The sequence below is a fragment of the Lithobates pipiens genome, unplaced genomic scaffold (genome assembly GCF_037356315.1).
Source record: "Lithobates pipiens isolate NorthernLeopardFrog02 unplaced genomic scaffold, aLitPip1_a1.2 Scaffold_22, whole genome shotgun sequence".
NCBI lineage: Eukaryota > Metazoa > Chordata > Amphibia > Anura > Ranidae > Lithobates > Lithobates pipiens.
The window spans coordinates 183,876,764-183,894,878 of NW_027507784.1; the positions used below are offsets into that span (position 1 = coordinate 183,876,764).

Below are 18,115 nucleotides of genomic sequence, written 5' to 3' on the forward strand. Positions count from 1 at the left end.
TGACATACTGAAGCAGAGCATGATCTCCTCCCTTTGGAGACTGGGCCGCAGGGCAGTATTCCAACATATTGATCCCAAGCACACCTCCATGACGACCACTGCCTTGCTAAAGAAGCTGAGGGTAAAGGTGATGGATTAGCCAAGCATGTGTCTCCATAAAATAAAAATAAAAAACTTCTGACACTGTCCTCTGCCCTGCTGACCCCACCCATGTTTTAATACATTTTAGTTTTTTTTTTTTTTACAAATATCTGTAAGAGTAATATTTGTGATATATATATATATATATATATATATATATATATATGTATATGTATATGTATATGTATATATACACAGTATCTCTCAAGAGTGAGTACACCGCTCTCATTTTTGTAAATGCTTTATTATATCTTTTCATGTGACAACACTGAAGAAATTACACTTTGCAAAATATAAAGTAGTGAGTGTACAGCTTGTATAACAGTGTAAACAGTCAATAGCAACCATAAAAAAAAGCGCTAGTTGGGACAGTCTTGTGCAAACATAACCAGGCAAAAAGATAAACCATATATTGATTTATTGATACCATATGATAAATTCAAAAACTGTTAAAAATCTCCTTGCATAAATAGATGACTATCAACTTGCTCACTGCTGTAGTTTGTGTTGAATTGCTGCAGTGGCAAAACCCTCATGCACCACTACGAAATCCACAAAAACGGGGAGGGTGAACCCAACTTGTGTAGGGACCCGGGAGACGATGTGGAGCCTCGACCAAGTCTCCAGTGGTAAACAGCAGCAAGGCTAGCCCAGCAGTAGGTTAAGGGGCCGGGAGGCAGCCAGAACAGCCTCCAATAGGAACCAGTGAGCGAATGACTCCCGGACGGTCAGGGAAAACTAATGCTAAACAAGGCTTGGAACTCAAGGTGGTGGAGACTAGTGCTTATTTATGGTTGCTATTGACTGTTTGCATTTATAGTCACACCTGTCCTGGTGTGCTCATCCATATAGCTGCTTATTGGGCACAAGTAGGACTCTGATGTTGTCCCTAGTGCTACAAATGTCCCAGCTTCCTGACGCCAGACTTTTTTTTTTGTTATGTATATTGTAAATTTGCTGTCCCCTCAAAATAACTTGACACACAGCCATCAATGTCTAAACTGCTGGCAACAAGTGAAAATTGGGCCCAAAGTGTAAATATTTTGTGTGGCCACCATTATTTTCCAGCACTGCCTTAACCTTCTTGGGCATCGAGTTCACTAGAGCTTCAAAGGTTGCCACTGGAGTCCTCTTCCACTCCTCCATGACTACATCACTGAGCTGGTGGATGTTAGAGACTCTGCGCTCCTCCACCTTCTGTTTGAGGATGCCTCACAGTAGCTCAATAGGGGCTAGGTCTGGGGCCATGCTTGGCCAGTCCATCACCTTTACCCTCAGCTTCTTGTTGAGGGTGGTTATCATGTTGGAATATTGCCCATGTGGCCCAGTATCCAAAGGGAGGGGATCATGCTCTGCTTCAGTATGTCACACTACATGTTGGTATTCATGGTTCACTCAATGAACTGTAGCTCCCCAGTGCCGGCTTCACTGATGCAGCCCCAGACCATAACCAGCCTACCACCATGTATACCAGGGATATGCAATTAGTGGACCTCCAGCTGTTGCAGAACTACAACTCCCATGTGGCGTAGCAAGACTCTGACAGCCACAAGCATTACACCCAGAGGCACAAGCATGATGGGACTTGTAGTTTTGCAACAGCTGGAGGTCCGCTAATTGCATATCCCTGATGTATACAATCACAAATGCAAACGCACAGGGTGCACAATTGTGTGTAATTTGCGATTATACAACACGGGATGTATCACCACAGACGGAGTGGCAACAATAATTCTAGAACCAGGGCTGACAGGTAAAGTGGTTGTAGCCCTAAAAAAAAAATGTATCCTGTTAATTTTAAGCATGAATAACAGCACAGTGCTTGTGCTGTGTAATTTGCCCCTTTGTATCATCTAAAATACCTGGTTGATCCTGCTTGGATCTGCCCTCCCCTCTGTAAACTGATGACGTTTATCATGGCTGCGGAGCCATGAAACTGTGGTCCGTTTACATCCATCCTTCATCCTGCTGTCTCTTCTTGCTCCCTCTCCTCTCCCCCCCTGCCCGCCAGCTAGTGTAAAAAATATGCTGATGTATACCTTATTTCATAGCGGAGCTCACGTGACTGCCCGCCGCTCTCCTCCTGGCTGACGTCAGTGGGGATTCTCAGCCCCTCCCGTTGTAGCTTTCAGATTGTGAGAGGAGAGTGGCACTATGAAATAAGGTACACAGTGGCATATTTAAAAAAAAAAAAAACACACGTCATTTAATGTAACACAGTGGATTGCAGCAATAACGAACCGTGGCTTTACAATCACTTTAACGCTAAATTGATGAGTTGTAAAGGCTTTTAAAGCATCACCTATGGAGATTTTTGGGTACTGTGTTTTTTTGCAATGTCACAAGTGTTTACAATTTTAGTACTTTTGTATCAGTTTACTCGATGCAACCCCTTTTTTTAAATTTTACCCCAAAAAAAAAGGGTATTATATTGTCTGTGTTTGCACTAAAGTTCAATGTATTATATCTTTTCCTGAAAATAGGTGTTTAATAAACAGTTTGCAACAACTATCTTTTTACTCTAAAGTTTCTCTGCTTGCAGAAAAATAGATAATGTTCTGCAGGTTTTAGGTAATTTTATATCCAAAAATGTAGATTTTTACATGTATGCAAGAAATAAGTAAAAGCTCTAGTTCTAAAGTGATCCTGAAAATTTGTAAATAGACCCCTCTCTTTCTCTAGCCTTGGTCAGTGGGGTCCGAGGAACTTAGTTACTAGGAGTCACAGCTGGTAGGATTATTGTGCATGCCAAATAAGGTATTTAAAGTGCCTTCTGTATAAGGGGCCGAGGGTGGTCACTGACCCAGAGCCAGTATGCAGTGGAAATATATACGCATGCTTGTTCCAGTAAAGAAGCATGCATTAACATAAGAACTAGCATTTTTAGAAGCCTTTCTCTTAACCAGTGTAAATTCATCTATCTTAAATTTTGATTTTTACAGCCCCACGCTCTTGCATCATAGATAAGGATGAACTAAAAGATGGGTTGCGAGTTCTGATTCCAATGGATGACAAGCTCCTATATGCAGGCCATGTACAAACTGTTCACTCCCCAGATATGTAAGTAAACAAACCATGCTAGGCAAAATTCTTTTACTGTATTTGTATCCTAAATATATTTTTTTTCTGACTGTTTCCCAGATATCGTGTGGTGGTAGAGGGTGAGAGAGGAAACCGTCCACATATTTACTGCCAGGAGCAGCTGTTGCAAGAAGCTGTGAGTGAAGACTAAGCTCTGATGGGCAGACATTGAAGAATATTCAGAGGGCCATTGATATGCTGTCATTGCTGATTTTCTTATAAAAAAAAATGCTGGCTGCCTGGCTTTTATGTTAACCCTTTGGCTTCAGTACTTTGGGTTGCCAATATAGAACAAGTATGCAAATCAGGAAAGTTCATACTTTTATACCTGTGGATTAGTATGAAAGCCAAACAATTAGCAACGCCAGCATTGGTGATTTTATCATAAAAGTTTCCCATGGGAAATGTTAACATTTGAGTGAAGAATATGGACTTTTATGTATTTCAGAGCTAGAATGACCTTTTTTTTTAACTACTGTTTAGGCTTTTGGATAAAGGTATTGTTTGACTATTATAAATGAGTTAAAATAAGCTTAAAGTGTATGTAAACCCTCACCTATACCCAGTGAAGTGAACCGCCTCAGATGATACACAGAGATGAAACAAATCTCCCTACATACATTTTATATATATATATATATATATATATATATATATATATATATATATACATATATACATATATATATATCTGCTGTCTTCAGCTTGCTATATTCTTTAGGAAGCAAACATTGTGTCAGAGATTTTTTTCATCCTGTTCAGCACTGGGAGTGAAGCCTTGGCATACACAGCTGTTTGGAGGAAACCCCCCCCCCCCCCCTCCACATAGGCAGAGGAAGGAAGGAATGGTCAGAGCTGTGATGTGAATATATGCAAATCTATTTATAGCACCCACCGGACACAAATTTCAGGCTGGTTTTATCTTAGTTGTCAACTTGTCAGAAGTTATCAAGCTGATAACAGAGCAGCATAATGACACGGGACATAGTGCTTTGGAGAGAGATAAGAAAACACTACAGGTCAAATTCCATGAATCAGGTTTACATCCACTTGATTTGTATATCATAGAGTTATCAGGGGGGAAATGAAACCCAAAACAAAAAACGTAATACTGTATATTTCAGCTTACCAATCAGATGATATGCTGGCTGCATTTGTTTTATTCGACTGTCTTCACCTGGTGATCTGGCCAGTGACACACCTGCTGCATTAGGGTGCTTACACTCTGGATGAAGGAGAGAGACACCTTTTGGGCAGCAGCATTGTCAGTCTGGGGGGAGAGGAGTGTTACATGGACTAGCAGATTTAAATACACTGACACATTAAAGCCAAACCCCAGCTCCCACTTCCTAAACTGTTACAGCAACAGTTGTTTTCCTTTTTATGATTCAGATTTTACATAAACAGAAGCTGACCATAGTAAAGACCCCAAATGGTATGTCTCAGCCCTCTAACTGCTACATATACAGGACGGCTTGTTTTGTTGGAAAACAGACATGCTACCAGGATGACTAGGTAAAAATAAAGGGTTGGTTGCAAGAAAGATAATTTTATCATCTATGGCCTAAGTCACACCAATTGACAAACACAATGTTCTTAAGCAGTTAATACACAATCAATTGTAACTTCTACTGTCTTTATTGAACACACCAATTAAACATTCACTGTGCCGGAGGAAAAAGTAAGTGAAGCCTTGGCGGTAAAAGCTACTTGAACCTTCTTTGGCAGCAATGATTTCAAGCAAAAACTTTTGGTATCTCTGGATCAGACTTGCACAGCATTCATGAGGAATTTGTGACCATTCCTCTTTACAAAACTGCTTCAGCTCAGGCACATTTGTAGGATGTCTGGCATGAACAGCTTTCCCGAGGTCCTTCCACAGCATCTATATGGGGTTAAAGTCTGGGCTCTGAGTGGGCCACTCTGAAAGGCAAATTTTCCTTTTCTGAAGCCATTCTTTGGTGGATTTACTTTAATGCTTAGGGTCATTGTCCTGCTGCATCGCCCCATCTTTATACTAAGCTTCAGCTTGGGGACAGCCTCTCTGACATTATCCTGTAGGATTTTTTAGTAAACCTGGGAATTAAAGTCCCCTTTGATGATGTCAGGTAGTCCAGGTCCTTAGGCAGTGATGCAAACCCAAATCATGATGTTCCCTCCATCATAATTCTTTGATTGGATGATGTTTTGATGATAAGCTGTGCTCTTTTTGTGCCATACATACATGCGTGCTGAGTATTCTTCCCGAACAAGTAGTGTTGCAGTTGCTAAGGTGCTCTTTGGCAAACTTTAGGTTTGAAGCAATGGCTGAGTGGCTTCCTCTGTGATGTTCTGCCATGGGCACCCTGCCAAAGACTTGCATATAATAGACTCATTAACAAGGTTGTTTGCCAGTTCCAGTGATGTCTCCAGGCCTTTAGCTGTTACTCATGGGTTTTTCTTTGTTTCATTTATGATTTTGCATTGTGCCTTGGCTGGACACTCTCTTATAGGAAGAATAATTTGTCTGCCAACTGATGGATGCCTAAATACGTTGAGATTGCTTTGTATCCCTTCGTATCCCTTTACAGCCTTATGCAGATCAACTATTCTTGATTGTCTTCAGAGAGCTTCTTTTTGCAAGGCGTGTTTGATACGGTCCACAACCAGATCAACTGGGGCCAAGGGAACATCCAGCCATGGAGACCGTAATTTGTCAAATTTACCCACACTACCCCTGTGCTGTTAAACTTCTCCATTATGTTTGTGCCCCCGTTTGAGCAATCCACTCCTGTAAGGTGGGTGATGCTGTAGATTTCCAGTGTCTCAATATCACTAAGCGGGCTTGAAAAATGGCCTGCCTATGGGCATCTGCCACTTGGAGACTAGACTAATATATCCAGTGGACAGTATTTAGGGTCCTTTGGGATCTGAGCCTGGAAGACCCGATTGGGAGTTCTACCACCTTCTTCCAATTCTAAAATTAGTGCCTTTTAACAATCCAAGTAGCTGTAAACCACCCCGCCCAAACGCATTTCATTAATTGGACCCCAGATGTGCAAACTACTGACTATTAGCCCTCATTAAAGAATTTGTCTATGGGTTCACTTATATTTTTCCTCCTGCACTGTATAATGGGCCACTTTTCTGACGGTAATCCTCCTCGTTAATGTATTGTTAATGTGTTACGGCAAATTCATTAAGCATCTGCAACACTTTTGGTTCTTGTGAACCAAATTCAGGTAGTTTTAAAATGCGCCACTTTTACGTTGTGTCGCATTGAATGCACCAAATGTAAAAGTGGAGCTAATTAAGACCAACTCTCTTTTGGCGTACAGAGAGAAAAACTGCAGCTCAGTTTCAGGGTCTTGTCAATCGTCTTATAGCCTAGGCCATCTTTACGTAGAGCAACAATTCTTTTTTTCAGATCCTCAGGGAGTTCTTTGCCATGAGGTGGTATGTTTAACTTTCAATAAATAGTATAAAGCCCCTTTCACATGGGCGGACCGCTTAGGCCCGCCTGTAAGTTTTTTAGGCTGACCGTTCAGGCCCGCCTGTACGTTTTTTTAGGCGGACCAGAACAGACGCACTATGCAGGTCTATGGAGCACCGGATGTCAGCGGTGACATTTCCGCTGACATCCGATCCACTTTACTCCATCCAAACAAATGGAAACCCTATTTTCCATCCGTCTGGTGGATCGAGTGAAAATGGACAGGTGGTCCATTTTCATCCGATCCCCCATAGAAGAGAGCGGAGCTCTGACAGATCCATCTCTCCACAGTGAGAAAAGATGGACCTGTCATCTGCCGGCTCAGCGGGAATCAACGGATCGATCTCCCGCTGAGCAAGCGTCCATATACTGACAGCCCCGTTTGAAAGGGGCCTAAGAGAGTGAGAGCAATAACACCAAATTTAACACACCTGCTCCCCATTCACACCTGAGACCTAGTAACACTGACTAGTCACATGGCACTGGGGAGGGAAAATGGCCAATTGGGCACAATGTGGACATTTTCAATTAGGGGTGTACTCACTTTTGAATGTGTGTGTATGTATGTGTATATATATATATATATATATATATATATATATAATGCTTGCCAGATGAGATAGTTGTATTAGTTTTCTTTTTTTTTTACCTAATGATTCTGCCATTAAAATATTCTTTCAATATTAGAATGAAAATGCTCACTCTTTTGTACCAGGATAACGGAAAAACGATAGGACTACAGATATTCAAGCCTCTGCAACTGTCCTTATGGTAGATGGATGTGGTTGTGTAATGCTCAGAGATAGCCATGAACAATATAATTGATGGCATTTGGCACGGGCAGTTATGAGGTCATTATTTCTGGCAGAATCAAGTCTATATTCAACTTGGATATAAAAAAGAAACCTTTTAATGGTATATATTTAGCAGACCTTGTGGATAAAGTGCATTTTTAGGGTTTACATACACTTCAAGTATATGTTCTTTTACTGGGTTATGCATGTTAAACCTGAAATCCAATTAATAATGTAGATATAACTTTAAAAATAGTTCAGTGCAATCTCATTCACAGCACCAACCTATGGGTTTATATCAATACCCCTAGAATGAGAATTGGTCAAGGTTACTTAACTGCACAGGAAGTTTTTCTGCGCATGCCTCATTGGTTTCAGTGCATCTTTTAAGCAAAGCCTTCACAGCCATAAGCTTTGAGATATTGCCCTTCATAAATAACTTGGATGGCAGGAGACAGAATTTATATAGCTTTGTTTTTGCTGCAGTCATTATCTGCCTCTGCTGGAAGTTTCCCTGTTACCATTAAATGTTGGTGTATTAAAACACAGCCCTAATCAAAACTGCAATAATATTTTTTTATCAAATTAATTCTCTAATATGTAATATCTAGAAGCATTGCACGTTATCTGTCGGCAAGTTACCACTGGTTCAAAGGGGAACCTGCTCTGTCTGCCTTGTACTAGTTATAAGATAATATTTAAGATGATTAAGTTTCTTGTCTTAAAATGTTCTCAACTTCTCCTTTTATGATAACTTTTTTTTTTGTTTTTTTAAAGTGTGATTTTCTTGATCATATATTCAACTATGAAAAAAATCAAGGACAAGAATGTCCTTTAAAAATTTAAGTAAATCAAAAAAAATAGGTAATTTTTTTTTTTTTTAGTACATAATCATTGCACTCTGGCTGCAAGCAACATTTCTAGTCAGATGTCTGCTGTGTCAGTTACGTTTTACTATTTTTAATTTACATTCCTTCATTGTGCTGGTAGTTGGTAAGCTTTTTTTAGTCTTTTTAAAAGCTTTAGCTTGCTTTTTTATTAACAAAATTGCATATAAATGCAAATAATTGTTTTTGTCATGTTTGCTAGATTATAGATGTAAAGCCTCCTTCTGTCCGTTTTCTAATGGAAGGAACAAGAATCGCAGCTTACTGGAGCCAACAGTATCGTTGTCTGTACCCAGGCACTGTTGTGCGTGGTAGGTTAACCGTGCCACTTTTTATTTCTGTTTGCTTTCATTTTATATTGCCGCTTTTATTTGTCATCATTGGCTCACCAGAACTATACAGGGACTGGGATGAGGTATAGTTGTACCATGGTGGATTATGCAACCCAAAGGCATGTTTGGGATGTGGTTCCATCTCATCTTTTGTGCCACTTCTAAAACCAGCAAGCAAGATGTCACAGTAAAGAATTTGATATGTATATGCAGAATATATAGAATATATGCAGAATATGCCTCAACTCTCAATTTAACATGTGCAGTTGCTACAGATATACATTAAACCAGTGTTCATCAACCCTGTACTCAGGGCCCACTAACAGGCCAGGTTTTTATGTATTACCTTGGGGAGATACAGACTAGAATACTGCAATCACTGAGCAGCAAATATCACCTGTGATGTATTTCAGTTATCATGCAAACCTGGCCTGTTAGTGGGCCCTGAGGACAGGGTTGGTGACCACTGCATCAGTACAACTGGTCCTACTGGTTTGACAGTCTCCAGCAAACCATACTCCTCTTGAAAGGCTAAACTTAACCTTATACTATGAATTAACATGCATTTTTTTATATTGAGAAAATACAGAATATTGTTTAAATTCATATTTTATGTATTTTACTTATTTATCTTTCTTTAGGAAACTCTGATCAGGAAAAAGATGCTGACTTGGTAACAGTTGAGTTTGATGATGGCGATACAGGGAGGATACCATTATCTCATATCAGACTATTGCCTCCAGATTATAAAATACAGTGTAAGTATAGAAATATGCTTTGCTATTTATATGCTTAAAGTGGTTCTAAAGGCTTAAAGGAGAGGTAGGGCCAAAGCCCTACTTCTTCTGTTGATCACAGGTGTGCACTTAGTTTGCACTCCTGTGACCCCTATTTAGTTGAGAGTGGGCTAAGATCCACTGTATTCTGACGTCACTCAGCCAGTCAAGGCTCTGGAGACATCCTGACATTAATGTCAGGATCCACCCAAATGCCTGGACCGGCAACTGGCTCAGGTTCTCAGGGAGCTGCTGAGAGCCTGAGCCAGCCACTTCCACCCCTTGCACAGCCCAGCGTTCCAGTAAAAGCTGCTCTCTGCCCACTGAAGACTGAGAATTCTTGGGTCTTGGAAGCAAGGGGTGGGGGACAGATGCAGCAACAGAACAATCCTGCATGCACCCAGCTGAGTGTGTATATTTGTTTTGTTTCTATCCCAAAGTTCTCTTTTAAGTTTTTTTTTTTACCTTAGTGCATTCTCTGCATTAGGGTGAAAAACCTTTCAAATGTTCCCTCCCCCAGCCTCCCCTAAATACTTACCAGAGCTCAATCTCGATCCAGTGCTGTGTCTGTCCTCACTCTCACACAGGACAGAGAGGCAGCAGTAGGATATTGGCTTCTGCTGCTGTCAGGTAAATACTGTGATCGGGTAGTGGGAGCAGGGCTGAGTCCCACTGTCTTTGTTTATGGATGCAGGCAGCATGGCTCAGGACTGAGCCTTCACTCGCCAAGAGGAGCTAGAAGTGCTTGCTAGGAAGCCGAGAAGAGGCTGCTCTTTGTAAGACTATTGTACAGATCAGGGAAGTATGACATGTTTAATTTTTAAAGAGAAATGAACAGGGTTTAGAATCACTTTAAGGTTAGTGCCTTTTTAGTGATTTTCATTAGGACTTTTTAATAAGCTTCTACACAGTTTTTCTAGAAGGGTGTTCAGACAGCTGATTACAACCTTGAGTTTGTAGTTTCAAATGCCTTTCATCTCTGGCCAGGTAGGCTGCTCTTATCCATGTACTTATGCCATCTAGTGGTCCATAATGATATTGTAGGCATATTCAAGTGTCCCTGTCACTATGCAGCAAAAAGAAATTCCGGGTACTGACTGAGCAGTCACTGATTTTCTTCTGAACCATTGTTGCAAATCGGTACATGAACTGCAATTCTTGTTCCTATTCTGAGTTCAACTAAGAGCCCCTATTCTGCATTGTGGTGTTAATTTGCCTTCAAACTTTGTAAATGACTTGTGTGGAGTAGCTAGAATACAATTATACCTTGAAATATTTTTATTTTTTTTAAAAACATTATTGAAGGAAAAGTTGAACTCTTGTCCCCTGTACCCTGTAACATTTTAAATAGGCTTACTAGTAAAAATGTGCAGTGGTGGCTAAAAATGAATTAAAGCAACCTATCACCATGACTTCAGCTAAAACAATGTCAAATGGAGGCCTGGACTTGCAAAGACATTCAACTATATGATTCTGGAGGGGTAGCAAGCTGTCCATGGTTTGAGAATTTATACGAGTCCCTAGAGAGGTGTATTGATCTATGTACATCTGATGTTCTGTTGTTTCAGTCAGTGGCACAATAAAAGTGGGGTTGCCTATAACTACAGTGCCTTGAAAAAGTATTCATACCCCTTGAAATTTTGTCATTACAACCAAAAACTTAAATGTATTTTATGTGATAGACCAACACAAAGTGGAGCATAATTGTGAAGTGGAAGGAAAATAGTGTTTTTTAAAAAATGTGTGGCGTGCATTTGTATTCAGCCCCCTGAGTCAATACTGTGTAGATCCACCTTTCGCTGCAATTATAGCTGCAAGTCTTTTTGCAAATGTCTCTACCAGCTTTGCACATCTAGAGAGTGAAAAGGAGGGGAGGACTTGGATATAAAAAAATATACAAAGAGAGAGTAACTCCAAAGGGAACCACATAGCAGTGTAATAGTCACAAAAATAGAAAATCAGCAGGAGGGCTGAGGCGGACCTGGAGGTGTGTAAGATGCTAATAACACCTCACCAATCTTCAAAGCACAGACAACTTTGTGAGCCCCATGAAAGTAAATGGCTGTACATGCTGAGAGTTGATCAATTGATCAGGTGGGGTGGAAGGAAAAGGAGCCGTGCACATGCAAGTGAGGCAAGGTCAAATGACATTTAAACGCCAATGCATTTCACTCACATGACATGAGTTTCATCAGGGCATGCTTTCTTGGCGTGCTCCAAGCTGTCTGAGCTTTGAAGATTGGAGAGGTGCTATCAGCATCTTACACACCTCTATATCCGCATCAGCCCTCTTGCTGGTCCGTGGAACTTTGGAAGAGACTTTATTGGTGGCCCGCCATTTACATGAACAGATTTGTTAGGGAGGAAGGAACCTCAGCGTGGCTTTGGGTTAGCTTGTTCCAGGGACTCTGTTCCTGTTTTTTTCATCCTCCATTGCACTTCCACCGCTGAGTGTATGTGCCCTCACTTTCACATATCAGGCTGTAACATCAACAGGTAGTCCCCCTTGCCTCTGTTCCCCTGTCAGCCTTTGTACATGCTAGTTGATCTGTTCCTTCATCTTCCATTAAGCACCTGCAGGCATCTGTTTAATCAACAAGCAGTCCACACAGTTGTGGATGGATTGGTTCCCTCATTGTTTACAAGGACTTTTTGATGTGTCCAAACATTTTTGATGTGTCTAGCTAGATTCGCACTGCCTCAGCAATTCCTTGGCCATCATTAGCTTGCAACTAAGTGCCTCATCCCTGCATACGGCTGACTATTCATGTGATAGTGGGTAATGCATGTGAGCCCGGGTCTTTTTCTTTGTTTTTAACACAATGTTGTCTTTAATGGTTTTTACTGTGTTGTGGTTAATGTTTCCTTTTTGTGGACATCTTTTTAATAAATATTTTCTATTTTTGTTACTATTACACTGCTGTGTGTTTCCCATTGGAGTTGCTCTCTCTTGGTATATTTTTTATATCCAAATCCTCCCCTCCTTTTCAGCCTGTTATTGAACTCTGGGATCCCCCATCCCTCAATGGGGGTGAGTCTGTGAATTTTCACTTCATTTCTAATTTAATCAAGTGTTGATTTTCCCTGTTTTTACGCATTCACATCTAGAGAGTGACATTTTTTGCCCATTCTTCTTTGCAGAATAGCTCAAGCTCTGTCAGATTGGATGGAGAGCGTCTGTGAACAGCAATTTTCAAGTCTTGCCACAGATTCTCAAATGGATTTAGGTCTGGACTTTGACTGGCTCATTATAACACATGAATATGCTTTGATATAAACCATTCCATTGTAGCTCTGGCTGTATGTTTAGAGTCATTGTCCTGCTGGAAGATGAACCTCCGCCCCAGTCTTGAGTCTTTTTTTGCAGAGTCTAACAGGTTTTCTTCTAAGATTGCTGTATTAGGCTCCATCCATCTTCCCATCAACTCTGACCAGATTCCCTGTCCCTGCTGAATAAATGCATCCCCACAACATGATGCTGCCACTGCCATGTTCTATAGTGGGGATGGTGTATTTAGGGTGATGTGCAGTGTTCGTTTTCTGCCACATATAGTGTTTTGCTTTTAGGCCTTAAAAATTTTGGTCACATCTGACCCAAGCACCTTCTGCCACATGTTCTGCTGTCTCCCCCACATGGCTTCTCAAAACTGCAAACGGGGGTTCTCATGACTTTCTTTCAACAATGGCGTTCTTCTTGCCATTCTTCCATAAAGGCCAGATTTGTGGAGTGCACAAGTAATAGTTGTCGTGTGGATAGATTCTCCCACCTGAGCTGTGGATCTCTGCAGCTCCTCCATAGTTACCATGGGCCTCTTGTCTGCTTCTCTAATTAATGCTCTCCTTCACTGTCCTGTCAATTTAGGTGGACGGCCATGTCTTGGTAGGTTTGCAGTTGTGCCATACTCTTTCCATTTTCAGATGATGGATTGAACAGTGCTCCGTGAGAGGTTCAAAGCTTGGGATATTTTTTTTATAACCTAGCCCTGCTGTAAACTTCTCCACTAATTTATCCCTGACCTGTCTGGTGTTTTCCTTGGCCTTCATGATGCTGTTTGTTCACTAAGGTTCTTTAACAAACCACTGAGGACTTCACAGAACAGCTGTATTTATACTGAGATTAAATTACACACAGGTGGACTCTACTTGTCACTTCTGAAGGAAATTGAGTCCACTAGATTTTAGTTAGGGGTATCGGAGTAAAGGGGCTGAATACAAATGCACACCACACGTTTCAGATATTTATAAAAAAAACTTAAAAACTATTATGTGCCACTTTGTGTTGGTCTATCACATAAAATCCCCAAAAAATAAATTTAAGTACATTTACATTTTTAGTTGTAACATGACAAAATGTGGAAAATTTCAAGGGGCATGAATACTTTTTCAAGGCACTGGAAATATAGCCCTTGAAACTTTTTTTTTTCAGAAGCCTGCAGTTCAGATTAGGTAAATTTCATGTGGCAGAGCTAAAACTTGCTAGCTAATTGGTTGTAACATAAAACTCTCTACATCATAAAAAAGTAGCCATATGACACTTGAACACTAACAGAAACAAAAGTTCACTGCAGACGATAAGAAAAAATAATAATAAAAAAAGGTAACTTGTGGCCATGCTATCAGCTTATTTTTAGGGGTTATTTTGATTTTAAATAGCTAACATTATTGTTTACTTTGTTACCTAGGTGCAGAGCCTTCACCTGCTTTATTGGTACAGAGTACTAAAAGAAAAGTACGTAAAAATAGCAAGGAAAAAACTGATGTAAAAGAAGACTGTTCTATGGGTTGTGAAACAATGTCTGTAGAGCGCAAACCCAGGGGACGAAAACCAAGTATAAAATCAATATCAGGTTTGTTTTTCTTTAAAGGAAATATGCCAATTTCCAGTGTTTTTTAGATAAACATAGATAATTTTATATTATGTAAATGTTTTTAATCTGTTTTAAAAGACATGCTACAAAGTATAATTTGTACTAAAATATGAACACAGGGGCATCCATATTTAACCACTTCAATACTGGACACTTTCACCCCCTTCCTGCCCAGACCTATTTTCAGATTGCAATGCTGTCACACTTTGAATGACAATTACTTTCATGCAATACTGTACCCAAATGGCATTTTTATAATTTTTTGAGACAGATGGTGCTTTCTTTTGGTGTATTTAATCACCACTCGGTTTTTGTTTGTTTTTTTACTAACTAAATGAAAAGAGACTGAAAATGTTAAAGGCGTTTTTCTTCCTTTCTGTGATAAAGTTTTGCAAATAAGTTATCTTTCGTCATAAATTTAGGCCAAAATGTATTCTGCAACATTTCTTAAAAATAACCCAAATCCATGTATTATAATTATTCTGTTGGAATTTTTGAGTTCACAAATTATGGTGTATATGTATTTGAAAATCTATTAATCCAGATTCAGCTTTTCACTCGCCAAGTTGTCTGCCACCAGATGCAGCTTGAAGAGAACGAGAAAAAAACTCTGGATAACAGTACTCTGAAAAGAATGAATTAATTTCTTGTGCTTTTTATTGCAAAATGAAGATCACATCATCAAGTCCACAGCAAAAGTGATACAAAAAACTGACCCTTTTCACACTAGAATCAGTGCTTACTCATGATTCATTCTTTTCGGAGTGCGGCTATCCATAGTTTTTTTTTTTTTTCGTTCTCTTCTACCTGTGCATGTATTAGCTGGCACCTGGGGCTCTTTGTCTGGAAGACAAGCATTTGCCTTGGCGGACTGGCCTGGAGCGGTGGTTTTCTCTTTATCTCACCAGATGCAGCTTGTCACTTGCCACTGTCACCTGCTACCAGATACAGATTGTCACTTGCCACATGACACCAGATTGTCGCCTGCCGCCAGATGCAGCTTGTCACTTGCCACAACACCTGCCACCAGATGCAGCTTGTCACTTGCTATGCTGCCCGCCACCAGATTCGGATTGTCACTTTCCACGTGACTTGCCACCAGATGCGGATTGTCACTTGCCACGTGACTTGCCACCAGATGCGGATTGTCATTTGCCACCAGATGCAGCTGGTCACTTGCCACATTGCCCGCCACCGGATGTGCATTGTCAGTTTCCACGTGACTTGCCACCGGATGTGCATTGTCAGTTTCCACGAGACTTGCCACCAGATGTGCATTGTCACTTTCCACATGACTTGCCACCAGATGTGCATTGTCACTTTCCACGTCATTTGCCACCAGATGTGCATTGTCACTTTCCATGTCACTTGCCACCAGATGCGTATTGTCACTTGCCACCAGATGCGGATTGTCACTTGCCACCAGATGCGGAGTGTCACTTGCCACAAGATGCGGATTGTCACTTGCCACCAGATGCGGATTGTCACTTGCCACAAGATAAGGGTGGAACAGCAGTGATGCGGGGGGGGCAGTGAGAGATGTAATTTCTCAGCTCACTTGCCGCACCACAGTGTAGTGTTTGAGGTGGCTGTCAGGGCAGAATGGCGGTGATGCGGGGCTGGAGGTGATAGATGACATCATCTCTCTGCTCGCCCACAACACCGTAGACAGTCTTGTGTTCGCAGCCGGTGGTGAGGGGACGGAACAGCTGTGATGCTGGGCAGGCGGTGAGAGATAATGTCATATACCTGCTTGCTCAGTTGCAAACAAGCTGTGGCCTGGGGGTTGGAGCCCCCCTTAGATGACCTCTCCTGGAAAGTTTCCTTTTTTTTTTTTTTTTTTAAGGAAAAAGAGTGAGAGAGCAGCACCTTCTGAGTGTAGCATATAATCACTTTATTAATAGACAACAAAGTGGAAACTTACAAAGATAAAATTCTGTGAAAGTCCAACACTGCTACAAAGTGAATCCCTCAGTAGTGCTGGTGGTATCCAACACTTTGTGGTTGTCCGGGAACCCTGGGGAGGAAGAGGTGACGTCCACATTGGATGCAGGAGATGGCAGGCATGGTATGCGTTCGGAGCATGCATGCTCCTTTATTGGGGCCTCCAGCCTTAACACACTTTAGACTTTTCCTTTCAGTGCACCAATTACTCCCCTCCCCTACCTTGGTCTCAATGCCTTTATTTTGCTAGCCTGTAAAGAGCTTTTCTTCTTCACAATGATCCGGTTGTCTTACACACAAGGACATCCTTTCTTCTGAAAGTGGCCTCAGCATTCCATCTCAATGAGGACATTGTACTCTCATCTTTATGACCTGCTTATAAGCATCCAAAGTAAATCTCTGGATGTAGTCCGAGCCATTAGCGTATACCTCAAGGCTACTGCTCCTATCAGAATTTTGTAATTTGCAAGGGACACCATGCTTTAAAGTCCACCACTGCACAGTGGTTGCAAAATCTGATTGCAAGAGCCTACATTCTCAAAGAGAAATCTCCCCTTGCGCTTCAAGTGCCCATTCCAACAGATGGGTGGATGTTTTATGGGCATTTTAGCACCAAATCTCGGTAGCACAATTGTGTTGCATTTGTCAAGAAAGGAGGCCCTGTGGTTGCCAGTTTCCTACTACCATAATAATCTAAAAAAAGACAGCCTTTCCCTGGTGAAAGCAAGCCCTGGCAGTCTCTCTCTTTTTTTTTTTTTTTTTTACTAGAATATTTCAATGAGTAGATTGTTTTTGTATTTGCACATTTGAGGCTGTCTTTTAAGGCCTTCACATCAGCAGTATATCTTTTTTCCTGAATAGACAGCATGTGTAGTGAAAAGATTTCTGCATGTTTAAAATTGTTGTGAACATATAATATTTTAGACACGTTCTAATACAGTTATTGGATCGTGCATCTCTTCTTCTTGATGGGGATGGGGGGGTTACAGGACCCTGCAGATGCACATGTATTCCATAGTCTGTTCAGTATGAGGCAAGATGCAGGCTGTGCTTGAGCAGGGGTTGTGTTCAAAAGGCAGGCTGTGATTAGGAGGGAGTGTGTGTCTGAGGCAGGCTGCGATTGGTCAGGGTGTGGAAGGTGAACAAACTACACAAAACGGGAATGATGTGTGTCTTCCACCTCTGAATAGCCAGCCAAAGACTGAAAACTGACCACACTAACACAGATTAACTTTTGTGCTTTGTATGGTCAGTTTAGAAATAATAGAAGATGAACGTTTTATAGAAACTTTAATTTATAAAATACACAGACACATACGAAAAAAGATTATTTACGGTAAAATACACTTTACTTTTGTGCCTCTCTGCTCCCTTTGTAAAGTGGAACTCGAATATCTTCCTCTCTTACATGTCAAGGACAAAAAAAAAGGGACACCACATGTGAGAAGTAATAGTGACTTGTTTTGTTGGGGGGGGTAGTTAGAGAGTAAACTCAGCATTTTGGCAGGTGCGCAGAAAATAAAATATTCGCCCATGCTTCGCTACAAAGCATGTTCTCGTGGTTGAAATGGTTTGATTGGTATGATTTAAAGGTCTATTGCTCCTAAATTTCGGCACTGAACGCATGCTTTGGAGGTGCAATTCATATGATGTTGACATTATGAACATGGAATAATCTTGATTCCCGTTAATGCTTGTCTGTTATTAAGGTGCGTATTAAACTGGCATAAAGTATATGATGGCTTTAAATGTCTTTTAAAGTGGTTATAAAGCCTAAACATATTCTACCTTAATGCATTCTTTGCATTAAGGTAAAATAT

The 18,115-nt window shown here is 40.8% G+C and overlaps 1 protein-coding gene across 1 annotated transcript in view; it reads left to right on the forward strand.

Moving 5' to 3' along the window:
* The window catches only part of TNRC18 (trinucleotide repeat containing 18), a 392,145-nt gene that overhangs the window by 324,856 nt on the left and 49,174 nt on the right, over positions 1 to 18,115 (forward strand). The window contains 5 exon segments of the mRNA XM_077448715.1: positions 3,084 to 3,201; positions 3,283 to 3,358; positions 8,578 to 8,686; positions 9,349 to 9,465; positions 14,166 to 14,330. Coding sequence (XP_077304841.1) covers positions 3,084 to 3,201; positions 3,283 to 3,358; positions 8,578 to 8,686; positions 9,349 to 9,465; positions 14,166 to 14,330 — 585 coding nt within the window.